This window comes from Eleutherodactylus coqui, chromosome 3 (genome assembly GCF_035609145.1).
Source record: "Eleutherodactylus coqui strain aEleCoq1 chromosome 3, aEleCoq1.hap1, whole genome shotgun sequence".
In the NCBI taxonomy this organism is placed as follows: domain Eukaryota; kingdom Metazoa; phylum Chordata; class Amphibia; order Anura; family Eleutherodactylidae; genus Eleutherodactylus; species Eleutherodactylus coqui.
The window spans coordinates 295,801,123-295,815,073 of record NC_089839.1 but is presented as its reverse complement, the minus strand read 5'-3'; the positions used below and the strand labels follow the sequence as shown (position 1 = coordinate 295,815,073).

General features: G+C 46.0%; 1 protein-coding gene across 2 annotated transcripts in view; it reads left to right on the top strand.

Annotated features, from left to right (window-relative positions):
* Window positions 1–13,951, top strand: part of MYSM1 (Myb like, SWIRM and MPN domains 1) — a 45,818-nt gene that overhangs the window by 15,989 nt on the left and 15,878 nt on the right. For both annotated transcript variants that reach the window (XM_066597762.1, XM_066597761.1), the window contains exons 11-16: window positions 831–908; window positions 6,702–6,784; window positions 10,622–10,676; window positions 11,878–11,928; window positions 12,014–12,088; window positions 13,614–13,802. In XM_066597762.1, the coding sequence (XP_066453859.1) occupies window positions 831–908; window positions 6,702–6,784; window positions 10,622–10,676; window positions 11,878–11,928; window positions 12,014–12,088; window positions 13,614–13,802 (531 nt within the window). The remainder of the gene's footprint in view (window positions 1–830; window positions 909–6,701; window positions 6,785–10,621; window positions 10,677–11,877; window positions 11,929–12,013; window positions 12,089–13,613; window positions 13,803–13,951) is intronic.

Below are 13,951 nucleotides of genomic sequence, written 5' to 3'. Positions count from 1 at the left end.
GAATGTTGTTCTACTGGTTTCTGGTAGCATGACTATTCATCCATGCAGCTTCAGGTAACTACATCCTATTCAATGCAGCGTTCTTGTATATCGCAAGTATCCCTATTCACATGTAGTCATGCAATTTTTGCACAGGGCTTCATAGGTCTTTGCAATCTGGTAGGTTGTATCTAACTCGCTTACACACTGCTCGTGTATCTTGGTCAATCATTATCTGCATGACCACATGCTTAATTGTGGATGAAGCTAACAGCTTCCAGCTACATCCACACTGACCGCAGACCCAATAACAGCTGCTCGCCGAAGTCTCAAGCATTATGTCAGAGGGGTGGTGATGGGAAAATAAAGGGGCCCTCCCTCCATTGTTTTGATCATTTAGTTGCAGTGGTCAGTAGTGGGTGCAGCATCTAAGCAGTTAAATGGCCATTTATCTCCAATCTCAGGCATTGCCACATTCGGTCATCCGACCGGCTTCCGTACCCACATCACAAACAGGCGCCAATAGTTTAATGAAGAGGAGATTGCTACAATTGTATCAAGTCTTGACGATCATCGGTGTTTATGCTGGACTGAAGCACTGACCGCTGCTGTGTCTCGGGCAGCGCGGCGGACGGTGGTCAGCATTAGGTCATTGTAACTGGGGGTCTTGGGTTCATATCTGACCAAGGACAACATCTGAATGAAATTAATATGTTCTACCCGTGTTCTTATGGGTCTCCTCCCTTAACCCCAATATATCCTGATGGATTAATTGGTTTCTTGTGTGGAGTGAAGTGAGTGTCATTAGTTGTCTTCTCCTCCAAAAATGGCCTTATTGCTCTTTTTCCTAGCGCACCAGAAGACGGCGTGTTCGGGATCGCTGGGGAAACTGGTGTGACGCCAGAGACCTTGAAGGACAGACCTTTGAGGTAGGTTGTGTCAGGGGTAACTAATGAAGTGTAGCAAAATTGTAAATCTCGCTTGTGGGGAATCTCGCCTTTTTAACATCCCGTTATTTTTAGACTGAGCCTTCTGCGTTGATTAATTTCATAATCTATCTTTATAGCGATCAGAGCTCAATTTCTCGTACAGACATGTCCAGTATAGACATTGAGATAATGATAAAGTTGTGTCTGCCTGCAGCCTCCACTAGGAGGAGCTCACTGTATACTGATTATACATAAACTCAAAATAGCACAGTATACATGGAGTCTTGAAAGGAGTTTTCCAGAGAGTAAGACTTTTTCCAAGTCAACCTATGGATAGGTTAAAACTATAGCTCAGTGGAGATTTGACTATTGGGACCCCCACTGATCCTGAGAAAAGGGGACCTGTGTCCCCCTATTTCTCAATGCAGGGTTGCTTCTCCATATTTCCTCAATGTTGCAGTGAGGAGGCTGCTTGTCGGGCGGACTGTGTCTCCATACATTTCAATGGGGTTTGACAGTCGAACTCTATGCGCGCTGCCGCTCTCTTCAATTCAATGGAGCTGATGAAAATGGCATTTGGCTATCTGTCAACTCCATTGAAATTAACGGAGCTGCGGCCGCAAATGTGCAACCAGCAGCTCATTTACTGCATTGAGAAATGGAGGGAACACAGGTTCCACATTCTCTGGATCGATAGGGATCGAGTCGGACCCCACTGATCTAGTGGACGGGTGAAAACTTGGAAGAAGTCTTACTCTCCAGAATACCCATTTAACCCCTTAGTGACGAAGCCTGTTTGCGCCTTAGTGACGGAGCCAAATTTTGGAAATCTGACATGCGTCGTTCAACGTGGCATAACTCCGTAAAGGCTTTACATATCCCAGTGATTCTGACATTGTTTTTTCGCCACATGTTGTACTTCATTTAGATTGTAAAAAGAGACCCATATAATTTGTGTATGTTTATTAAAAGTACCAATATTGGAAAAATTTTGAAAAAATTGTCATTTTTTCACATTTTCAACCGTAATATCTCAAATATGTCCAAACTTACTGTACAAATTTTTGATAAGATATGTATTTCCATCTGTTTACTTTATTCTGAATGCACACTTGAAAAACTTTTGTGTTTTTTTTTTAACCATTTAGAGGACGTACAAATTTAACATTACTCTTCAGCATTTTGAGGAGCACTTTGTTTTCCTGCACCAAGCCAAGTTTGCAAAGGCTCATAAGTGTCAGAATAATAGATACACCCACAAATGCCCCAATTTTAAAAACTACACCCCTTAATGTATTCACTGAGGGGGGTCATGAGTATTTTGAGGAATTTCAGGAATTAGTTCAATTTAGGGGAGAAAAAATAAAATTTCATATTTTCGCAAATATGTCATTTTAAAGACATATTTTTTTCCTATAGAGCCCATGAAAATGAGGATTTACACACCAAAATGGATACCCCCGTTTCTCCCGTGTTCAGAGACATACCCATTGTGGCCCTAATCTCATGTCTGGATGCATAACGGGAGCCAAAATGAAAGGAGTAGTCGGTGTTTTTCAGAACATAAATTTTGCTTGAAGGCGTTTTAGGCCCCATAGCACGTTTGTAGAGCTCTTGAGTGGCCAAAACCAAAGAGAACCCCTACAAGTGACCCCATTTTGAAAACTAGACCCCTTAACGAATTTATCTAGGGGTGTACTGACCATTTTGACCCCACAGTTTTTGAATGAATTCAAGCCAAGCAAAAGGAAAAAATTGTGATTTTCGTTTTTTTGTCAATTCTGTCATTTTAAAAACAGCTTTTTTTGTACAGCACACATATGAAGGAAGACTTACACCCCAAAATGGATACCCCTGTTTCTCCCGTGTTCAGAGACATACCCATTGTGGCCCTAATCTCATGTCTGGATGCACAAGGGGGCCCAAAACGAAAGGAGTAGTCGGTGGCTTTAAGAACGTAGATTTTCCTTGAAGGCGTTTTAGGCCCCATAGCACATTTGTAGAGCTCTTGAGCGGCCAAAATCAAAGAGAACCCCCACAAGTGACCCCATTTTGAAAACTAGACCCCTTAACGAATTTATCTAGGGGTTTACTGACCATTTTGACCCCACAGTTTTTGAATGAATTGAAGCAAAGCAAAAGGGAAAAATTGTGATTTTCATTTTTTTGGCAATTCTGTCGTTTTAAAAACTGCTTCTTTGGTACAGCACACACATGAATGAAGACTTGCACCCCAAAGTGGATACCCCTGTTTGTCCCTGTTCAGAGACATACCCATTGTGGCCCTAATCTTTTGTCTGGATGCACAACGGGGCCCAAAATGAAAGGAGTAGTCGGTGGCTTTCAGAACAGAAATTTAGCATGAAGGTGATTTAGGCCCCATTACCCTCTTGTAGAGCCCTTGAGCGGCCAAAACGACAGAGAACCCCCACAAATGATCCCATTTTGAAAACTAGACCCCCTAACGAATTTATCTAGGGGTGTACTGTGTATTTTTACCCTACAATTTTTGAATAAATCTAAGCAAAGCAGTAGGAAAGAAATTACAATTTTCATTTTTTTGGCAGTTGTATCAATTTAAAAACTGTTTTTTTGTACAGCACACATAGGGATGAAGACTTTCACCCCAAAATGGATGCCCCCGTGTGTCCCGTGTTCAGAACCATAACCCTTGTGGCCCTAATCTACTTAAAGGACACATGGCTAGGCCTATAATGGAAAGAGCACCCGTTGGATTTTAGGGTACAACGGAATAAATTCCAGGCCCCATTGCCCACTTATAGAGCCATTGAGCGGCCAAAACTATAAAGAACCCCCTCAAATGACCCCATTTTAAAAACTAGACCCCTTAACGAATTCATCTAGGGGTGTACTGCGTATTTTGACCCCACAGTATTTGAATAAATTTCAGCATAGCAGAAGGAAAAAATTACGATTTTCATTTTTTTGGCAATTTTGTCAATTTAAAAACTTTTTTTTTTGTACGGTGTACATAGGAATGAAGACCTTCACCCCAAAATGGATACCCCCGTTTGTCCCGTGTTCAAAAACATACCCATTGTGGCCCTAATCTACTTACAGGAAACATGGCAAGGCCTGTAATGGAGGGAACACCCGTTGGATTGCAGGGCACAACTGAATAAATTCCAGGACCCATTGCTCATTTGTACGGAATAAAAATTGACTCCCTAAAATTCCCCCCCCCCCCCCCCCTCCACGCCCTTTTCGGCGTTCCCCAAATCTTAGATAAAAGTAATAATGTGAACTGTGTAGTATTTCCAAAGACGGGTAATTATGGAGGCTGGTTGGGATGGGCACATAGGGCAATAAAATCGGGTATCCCCCCTCCTCTCATGCTTTTTGGGGGTCATTTCTTGACCTCCGTGGCGGGGATGGGGTGTAAAAAGTGGCGTTCCGTGAGTCTCCGTAAGCTTGATGAGGTGCGGTGGTCTCACACAGAAGACGCTCAACAAGCTGCTCCTGGAACTGCAGGAAGGCGAGCGTTCCCGGGGCTTCTTGTAAATTGCGTATTACAGGTAGCGGTCTGAATAACGCCGGGCTTACGCAGCCGTAGGTGGATCCCGGCTGTGAGCCCGGCTGTGACCCTGCGTACGGCCGCATAATGTACTGCGCATAACTGCGTACTTACACGGGCGGTCATGCGCAGTACACTTTTTTTTGTTTGTTTGTTTGTATTTCCCGCACTGTCGCTTAGCGATGACGCAGGTACCCGCAGCCCGTATACAACGTAGTTGTGTATGGGCTGCAGGTATATCCATGACCATTGAGCACAATGGGCTCTATGTTGCGGATATCCGCGGTAAAATAGAACCTGCTGCGTTCTCTTTTCTGCGAGTGGATTACACAATTCCGACCCGCTAATGTGAGCGGAATTGTGTAATCCAATGCAATTGATCTGCGTATTACCGCTAATCAAACGCATGCGGAATCCGTAATTCCTATCCGGTCATGTGAGACCGGCCAAAGGTAGATCGCTACTATTTTTTCACGTGACCGGGGACCGCTCAACGAGGCCACCCGTCACTGCTCCAGGCTCTCGGTGACCGTTGGTCACCGAGAGCAAAGAGGTATTAAGTTTCCTGGGCTCCCCGACTCCTGCGCATGTGTCCGGTGTTTTGCGGCGGTCGCATGCGCAGAATACGGGAAAGTTCACGGAAGAAGATTGCGTCGGGGTGCAAATATTGGAGGCCTCCGGTAAAAAGTTTTATCTCCTCTCACCGATCGCATCGGTGAGGGGAGATGAACCTTCCCCTTTTTTTAACTTTTACGTGATCGCCATTATCCATTGGATAACGGCGAACACGTGATCAGGAACCTCTCACCGCGGCCCCCCGTGAAATCTCCAGGCTCTCGGCTAAGTTTTGTAGCCAGGAGCAGGGAGATTTTAAAAAACCACGGCTTTTGCGCATGTGCCTGCCACATTGGCGACGGGCGCGTGCGCAGAAGCTGGGGTGAGGTCCGCGGATAAATCTGCAGGCCTTAGATACGTCATTTCATCCTCCCTCACGGATATGATCCGTGGGGGGAGATGAAACACAAGCTTTTTTTTAACTTTTTAAAACTTGCATGCGCAGACGGGGATTTCGGGTCCCGGGACATCGGGACATCGCAGAGGACCGGGGGTGAGTATTTTCACTTCCCCTCATGGATCCGATCCATGAGGGGAGGTGAAACTTTACTTTTGTTTTACTTTTTCAACTTTTTCGCGATCACCGCTATCGCAATAGATAGCGGTGATCTCGGGCCCGGGGACCGCTCACAGTGGTCCCCGGTAACACCTCCTGGTTCCCGGCTACCTTCAAGAGCCGGGAGCCAGGAGATTTTAAATTTGCCGGGGACACCTGGGCTTCTGCGCGTGCGCGTGACGTCATCGTCTGGCGCGCATGCGCAGAAGGCCGCCGGCGGGTCCGGGAGGTCCAGATCTCCGGGGAACACCGCCGACAAGCCGTGTGAGTATTTTCAGCTGCCGTGATGGATCCGATCCATCATAGCAGCTGAATTACTACTTTTTTACACTGTTTTATTTACTTTTTTGCGATCGGCGCTATTCATTTTATAGCGCCGATCGCAATGCCGGGGGGGAGTGCCCGCATCCTGGGATGACAGCTCCATGCTGTCGGCTACCTGCGGGCACTGACAGCATGGAGCGGTCACGTCCTCAGGCCAGTGGGCATCAATCCAAAGAGGATGCATAAAACTACGTCCTCTAGGTTTAAGGCCCACTTTCTGAGGACGTAGTTTCCCGATGGGGCGGTCGTTAAGGGGTTAAAGGTGTTTTCCAGGCCGTTGTTATAGTTGACCTTATTCTCAGGATAGGTCATCAATAGTTGATCTACTGGGGTCCACCGCTTGGGCTCCCGACTGATCAACTGTTTGGGCGCCTGCAGTCACCAACAAAATACACAGGGTATAGAGCAGAAGCAGTTAGCCCTGACTCCGTATAGTGGCTGCTGCTGGTAATTGCAGGTGCAGCTCTCATTAAAATCAGTAAAAGCTGCAGCTGTAATTACGGTAGCAGTGCTGACCACTTCACTGAACAGAGCGATCTGCCTCTACCTCCGTACCCTGTGTGTAGCGGCACTGACAATGGGTGCCTAAACAACTGATTGATTGGGGCTCCAAGCGGTGGACCCCAGTAGATCCACTATATATGGCCTAGCCTGAGGATAAGCCATCAGTAACAATTGCCTGGGAAACCCCTTTAAAGTAACTACAGGGTTAATTTGTCAGAAGTGAACTTAGACTGTAACAAACCATGTTTCTATTTGTCAGCATCTCTCTGCAGAAGAGCTAGCAATCAGACGTGAAAAGATGAAGCAGTCAAAGTGCGCAAAAGGATCGAGACCATCCAAGAGGTATCGAAAATGTTTGTCTTAGATCTCAGAAAGTTAATCCTGTGAGATTTTTGTGTTGTGAGACGCACACATCTCACACAAATGTGAACCCCATTCTTTTGAATAGTGTCATACACATGAGCGATGGTGGAAACAAATGGCGGCATACCCTGTCTTGCGTGCTCTCACATCACATCTCTCATTGTTTTCAATGGGGCCGGCGGCAGCATCGCACTACGTACTAGGTACATGCGATGCAAGGTCTCCCTATTGAAAACAATGGGAGAAACTCTGCAATCCTGGGCCGCAGCTGACGGCTTTACCGGTGGATCGCTACTTCCCCAAAGTGATTCAAAGCTGTTTTGAAACAAAAATGCCTTCTATCCATGGCAAATCGCATGTTGGTGAGCGCGATATTTGGCCGTGATTCACAGCTCGATATCGCACTCGCCTGTGGGAAGTTGGCCTAGCGCCGCTGCAGCTGTTACAGCGCATCAATGTGCTTTGTATTTTTTTTAAGCAATGCGCCTCTGTGTCAGCTGATCACAATCTGTGTATATAGTGAGGAGAATCTACCTCCCCGCTATATGTATATACTGAGGAGAATCTACATCACCTCTATGTGTATATACTGAGGAGAATCTACCTCACCTCTATGTGTATATACTGAGGAGAATCTACCTCACCTCTATGTGTATATACTGAGGAGAATCTACCTCACCTCTATGTGTATATACTGAGGAGAATCTACCTCACCCCTCTGTGTATATACTGAGGAGAATCTACCTCACCTCTATGTGTATATACTGAGGAGAATCTACCTCACCTCTATGTGTATTTACTGAGGAGAATCTACCTCACCTCTATGTGTATATACTGAGGAGAATCTACCTCACCTCTATGTGTATATACTGAGGAGAATTTACCTCACCCCTCTGTATACATACTGAGGAGAATCTACCCTCACCTCTATATGTGTATACTGAGGAGAATCTACCCTCACCTCTGTGTATATACTGAGGAGAATCTACCCTCACCTCTGTGTATATACTGAGGAGAATCTACCTCACCTCTGTGTATATACTGAGGAGAATCTACCTCACCTCTGTGTATATACTGAGGAGAATCTACCTCGCCTCTGTGTATATACGGAGGAGAATCTACCTCGCCTCTGTGTGTATATACGGAGGAGAATCTACCTCGCCTCTGTGTGTATATACGGAGGAGAATCTACCTCGCCTCTGTGTGTATATACGGAGGAGAATCTACCTCGCCTCTGTGTGTATATACGGAGGAGAATCTACCTCGCCTCTGTGTGTATATACGGAGGAGAATCTACCTCGCCTCTGTGTGTATATACGGAGGAGAATCTACCTCGCCTCTGTGTGTATATACGGAGGAGAATCTACCTCGCCTCTGTGTGTATATACGGAGGAGAATCTACCTCGCCTCTGTGTGTATATACGGAGGAGAATCTACCTCGCCTCTGTGTGTATATACGGAGGAGAATCTACCTCGCCTCTGTGTGTATATACGGAGGAGAATCTACCTCGCCTCTGTGTGTATATACGGAGGAGAATCTACCTCGCCTCTGTGTGTATATACGGAGGAGAATCTACCTCGCCTCTGTGTGTATATACGGAGGAGAATCTACCTCGCCTCTGTGTGTATATACGGAGGAGAATCTACCTCACCACTGTGTGTATATACGGAGGAGAATCTACCTCACCACTGTGTGTATATACGGAGGAGAATCTACCTCACCTCTGTGTGTATATACGGAGGAGAATCTACCTCACCTCTGTGTGTATATACGGAGGAGAATCTACCTCACCTCTGTGTGTATATACGGAGGAGAATCTACCTCACCTCTGTGTGTATATACGGAGGAGAATCTACCTCACCTCTGTGTGTATATACGGAGGAGAATCTACCTCACCTCTGTGTGTATATACGGAGGAGAATCTACCTCACCTCTGTGTGTATATACGGAGGAGAAGCTACCTCACCTCTGTGTGTATATACGGAGGAGAAGCTACCTCACCTCTGTGTGTATATACGGAGGAGAAGCTACCTCACCTCTGTGTGTATATACGGAGGAGAAGCTACCTCACCTCTGTGTGTATATACGGAGGAGAAGCTACCTCACCTCTGTGTGTATATACGGAGGAGAAGCTACCTCACCTCTGTGTGTATATACGGAGGAGAATCTACCTCACCTCTGTTTGTATATACGGAGGAGAATCTACCTCACCTCTGTGTGTGTATATACGGAGGAGAATCTACCTCACCTCTGTGTGTATATACGGAGGAGAATCTACCTCACCTCTGTGTGTATATACGGAGGAGAATCTACCTCACCTCTGTGTGTATATACGGAGGAGAATCTACCTCACCTCTGTGTGTATATACGGAGGAGAATCTACCTCACCTCTGTGTGTATATACGGAGGAGAATCTACCTCACCTCTGTGTGTATATACGGAGGAGAAGCTACCTCACCTCTGTGTGTATATACGGAGGAGAAGCTACCTCACCTCTGTGTGTATATACGGAGGAGAAGCTACCTCACCTCTGTGTGTATATACGGAGGAGAATCTACCTCACCTCTGTGTGTATATACGGAGGAGAATCTACCTCACCTCTGTGTGTATATACGGAGGAGAATCTACCTCACCTCTGTGTGTATATACGGAGGAGAAGCTACCTCACCTCTGTGTGTATATACGGAGGAGAAGCTACCTCACCTCTGTGTGTATATACGGAGGAGAAGCTACCTCACCTCTGTGTGTATATACGGAGGAGAAGCTACCTCACCTCTGTGTGTATATACGGAGGAGAAGCTACCTCACCTCTGTGTGTATATACGGAGGAGAAGCTACCTCACCTCTGTGTGTATATACGGAGGAGAAGCTACCTCACCTCTGTGTGTATATACGGAGGAGAAGCTACCTCACCTCTGTGTGTATATACGGAGGAGAAGCTACCTCACCTCTGTGTGTATATACGGAGGAGAAGCTACCTCACCTCTGTGTGTATATACGGAGGAGAAGCTACCTCACCTCTGTGTGTATATACGGAGGAGAAGCTACCTCACCTCTGTGTGTATATACGGAGGAGAAGCTACCTCACCTCTGTGTGTATATACGGAGGAGAAGCTACCTCACCTCTGTGTGTATATACGGAGGAGAAGCTACCTCACCTCTGTGTGTATATACGGAGGAGAAGCTACCTCACCTCTGTGTGTATATACGGAGGAGAAGCTACCTCACCTCTGTGTGTATATACGGAGGAGAAGCTACCTCACCTCTGTGTGTATATACGGAGGAGAAGCTACCTCACCTCTGTGTGTATATACGGAGGAGAAGCTACCTCACCTCTGTGTGTATATACGGAGGAGAAGCTACCTCACCTCTGTGTGTATATACGGAGGAGAAGCTACCTCACCTCTGTGTGTATATACGGAGGAGAAGCTACCTCACGTGTGTGTGTGTGTGTGTGTGTGTGTGTGTGTGTGTGTGTGTATACTGATGAGAAGCTACCTCACCTCTTCGTGTAACAGGCACATTTGCCCGTGTGAACGAGCCCTTAATCTTGGGAGGGATTTCCAGGAATGTGACAATGCCTGCCGCTCGTGCCACCTGCGTAATGTAGGACAGGAGACTGCATGTATAGACCGGCAGGGGCCTAACTACGAGTGGGACGTTGGCTCTGTCCGCAGCCTCCTCATCTCCAGTCTTGCACATACATTTCCCTAGTCCGGGTTTCCGCAGGCTGCGTGGATGGCGTTCCTAGACTACCGCTTGTAAGGGGTTTTGTATGGACTACTTGCAGTAACACCCGTGTCTTCTCCCCGCAGCTCTTTTGACCCTTTCCAGCTGATTCCTTTCTCTGATTTTACGGAAGAGAAACCGGTATGAACACTTCTTAGATTAGCGTCATGTCGGCTTAATATGTGTGTCTGAGTGTGATGAATTTCAGATTTTGAAGGAGAATAAATGGGCAGCAGTTGTCCCCATCTCATGCTGATTGCAGGGAATTGTGCATCGGTGTATACACTATCCTACCAAACGTTATTGGACACCTGAGCAAGAATGAAAAGTAGTATATATTCCAAAGTGGGGCTCCTTTGGCCCTAATGGTATACTTTCTACTATTGTCTGATACACTTCAGCTGGTATTTCCCTCTATTCACCCTGCAAATGTTTGGCAAGTTCTCTCAGAGAAGATGGACACTGTCCATATTTCCTGACCTGATGATCCAATTTGTCCCAGGGATGTCCAGTAGGTTCAGGTCGGGACTCTGTGCTGCCGGTCCAATCGTAGAACATCCATTTCCCCAGATCAATGCAACACAGCATCACCACATTTGATCCAGGGATTAGTCTGATTGCCATTAGGGAGTCGGGAAGGAATTTTCCCCCAAAAGGGCTAATTGGCTCCTGCCTCTTGGTTTTTTTTGCCTTCCTCTGGATCAACAACATAGAAGGATAAACAGGCTGAACTAGATGGACATTGTCTTCATTCGGCCTTACATACTATGTCACCATGTATTGTCGGCATCACATTATTGTCTAAAATGTCAAGGTCACCTCCGTGCTCATGGTTCTTTCAATACAACCAATGGACGCAGACCATGCCACGTAAAACATAACCCAAGCTATAATGGTAGGTCGGTGTATATGTATAAAAATAAAAAAAATATATATAGAGAGAGAGATTAATTATAATATTATATTTAACAATTGAAACAGGCTGCACAGTTATATCATAAAACGGGCCTGCAGACACCACTGGGAGGAGCCTGATGTATAGTTTTAATATTAAATTCTTTGTGAGCTGTATATATCTGTATACAGACAGCGCCCCCTAGTGTCCGCTGAAAGCAGGCAGCCTTTAATCATCTTAAGCCCCCCTCCTCTACACATTTAGACTTTAGCCATCCGATCCCACTAATGTTTGGGGCAGGATGACTAATGCGTATTGGGGGCTCAGCTGTCCCTATGTTGGATTGCATATAGACATATTTGGTCTACAACCCGCTGCCAATGACATTTTCTAATTTTTTCTTCTACTGTTTGCAATCTTCACTTTTGTCCCGCACTTGTGTTGTAGGCGCCGTTTCGGGTCCAAGTATCAGCGGAGGCCATGTTGATATTAGATTTGGTAAGTGCCACATGCAGCCTGCAGTAAGTGTCCTCCAGTCATAAGAGAGCGAATGCCCTTCTATCTGTGACGTATGTCTTTCCAGCACGCTCACGTATCCATGGCGGAGGTTATCGGCTTGTTAGGCGGAAGATATTCAGAAGCGGAACGCATTATAGAGGTGAGAACATTCTCTTATTGTGTCTCATCCATTTACTATTATCCACGTGAGAGAAATAGATGGATGCGGCTGGGATCACGAGGGCGGAATCCACGTTACATTTTTCTCCACCGCAACTATGGACTTCCATGTCCGCGTGCCGATTTAGTCCTTTTTCTTTAGGCAAATCTGTGTACAGATTAGCCCATGCCAATTCTATGAGGAATCCGCATCAAGATGCGACATGCCGCTTTTATTTTTCTGCTCGCGGATGTCAGTTCTGTATGCGGGAAACAAATTGTGCTGCATAGATTCCCATTAAAAGAAATAAAATCTGCACCCATTCCACCGTGTGAACATATCCTGATACTTATACTCTGACTAGCTGCACTTTATATCCTAAATCTATAGATTATGCTTTACAAAATACAACTTCTTTACTTATGTTTTAAAGGTTTCACTATAACATAACTCCATTCACATCCAGAGCTGCAGCCAGACTCCAGAGTTCAAATTTTACTGCTGCTTCAGTTTACAGAACTATACCCGGCTGTGCTGCATTGTGGGAGATAGAGTGCAGTACAGCGTGGAGCATATATACTATGATGGGCAGGACCAACGTACAGTGGAATATGAGATCTTAGCTATTGTGAATGCAGCTTTGGGTGTGATTGGAGGATGACTCAATTGAATTAAAGATTTAGTACAAGATGAGTAATCTGCTGTTTATCTATAGATTTAATGTGTATGGCTAACTTCACTTGACTGTGATTTATGGCCCGAAATTGCGCTTGCTAACATGCAGTATCTCCGCGGGGGTTAGGCGGTTTTATGACAAAACCGCCTGACATCACATCAGGGAAGCTGACCGCTGCGGTGGAGGACCGCAGGGTTTCTCCCATTGTTTTCAATGGGCAGGCCTTGCATCGCACCGTGTGCACCTAGCTTGTGGTTCGATATGAGGGCACACCGAAAGACAAAACGTGCCGCGATTTGTATCCTGCATCGCACAAATTGCTCATATGTGACCCTATTCAAAAGAATGGGGTTCATATTTGTGTGAGATGTTCTCAGTTGCGTGAAAACAGCTTAAAGGTACCTTTTACGCGGTACGACTGTAGGGCAGATAAGCGCTCAACAGCCGTTCCAGCAACTTTCACACAGAAGCGATAGTCTGTCCGAGAATGGAGCTGGAGTGCGCTGGAGATCTCTACCGACTGCCCGTCTCCATTCACTGCAAGCAAGCAATTGCTCAAAGATTGAATAAAGCCTGTTAACGATTATTGAGCAACTTCTTGCTCAGTGTAATGTTTCAACTCAATGAAACGGAGGGAGTAACGACTACTGAGCAACTTCTCGCTGAGTGCCCTGAAGGGGGCCTTGTGTTCACGGGCCAACAGACACTCATGATCGCTCTTGTGAGCCATTACTGAGGCGACTATCGCCTTAAGATGTTGTTATACAGAGGATTTACACTGTATGTAGTGGCGCCCCCTTTGTTAATTACAGGGTTTTTATATGCATTGTGCGGTCCCTATGCCCACAGATCTGTGCCGCCGAGCCGTGTAACAGCCTCAGCACAGGACTGCAGTGTGAGATGGATCCGGTCTCCCAGACACAAGCATCAGAGGCCCTGCACCTCCGCGGCTACAGCGTCATCGGATGGTACCACTCTCACCCGGCGTTTGACCCCAACCCTTCAATCCGAGATATTGATACTCAGACCAAGTACCAGGTGGGACTCGCATATGTGATACAGTTGAATGAGTATTCTAGTATATACAGTATACACTGCCCTACTGAAAGTAATGGGAGATCATATAGCCGCTCTGCATCTAAGCAGTAACCCTGTTGTATAGGGAGAACATGTGACCCTCAGCCAGC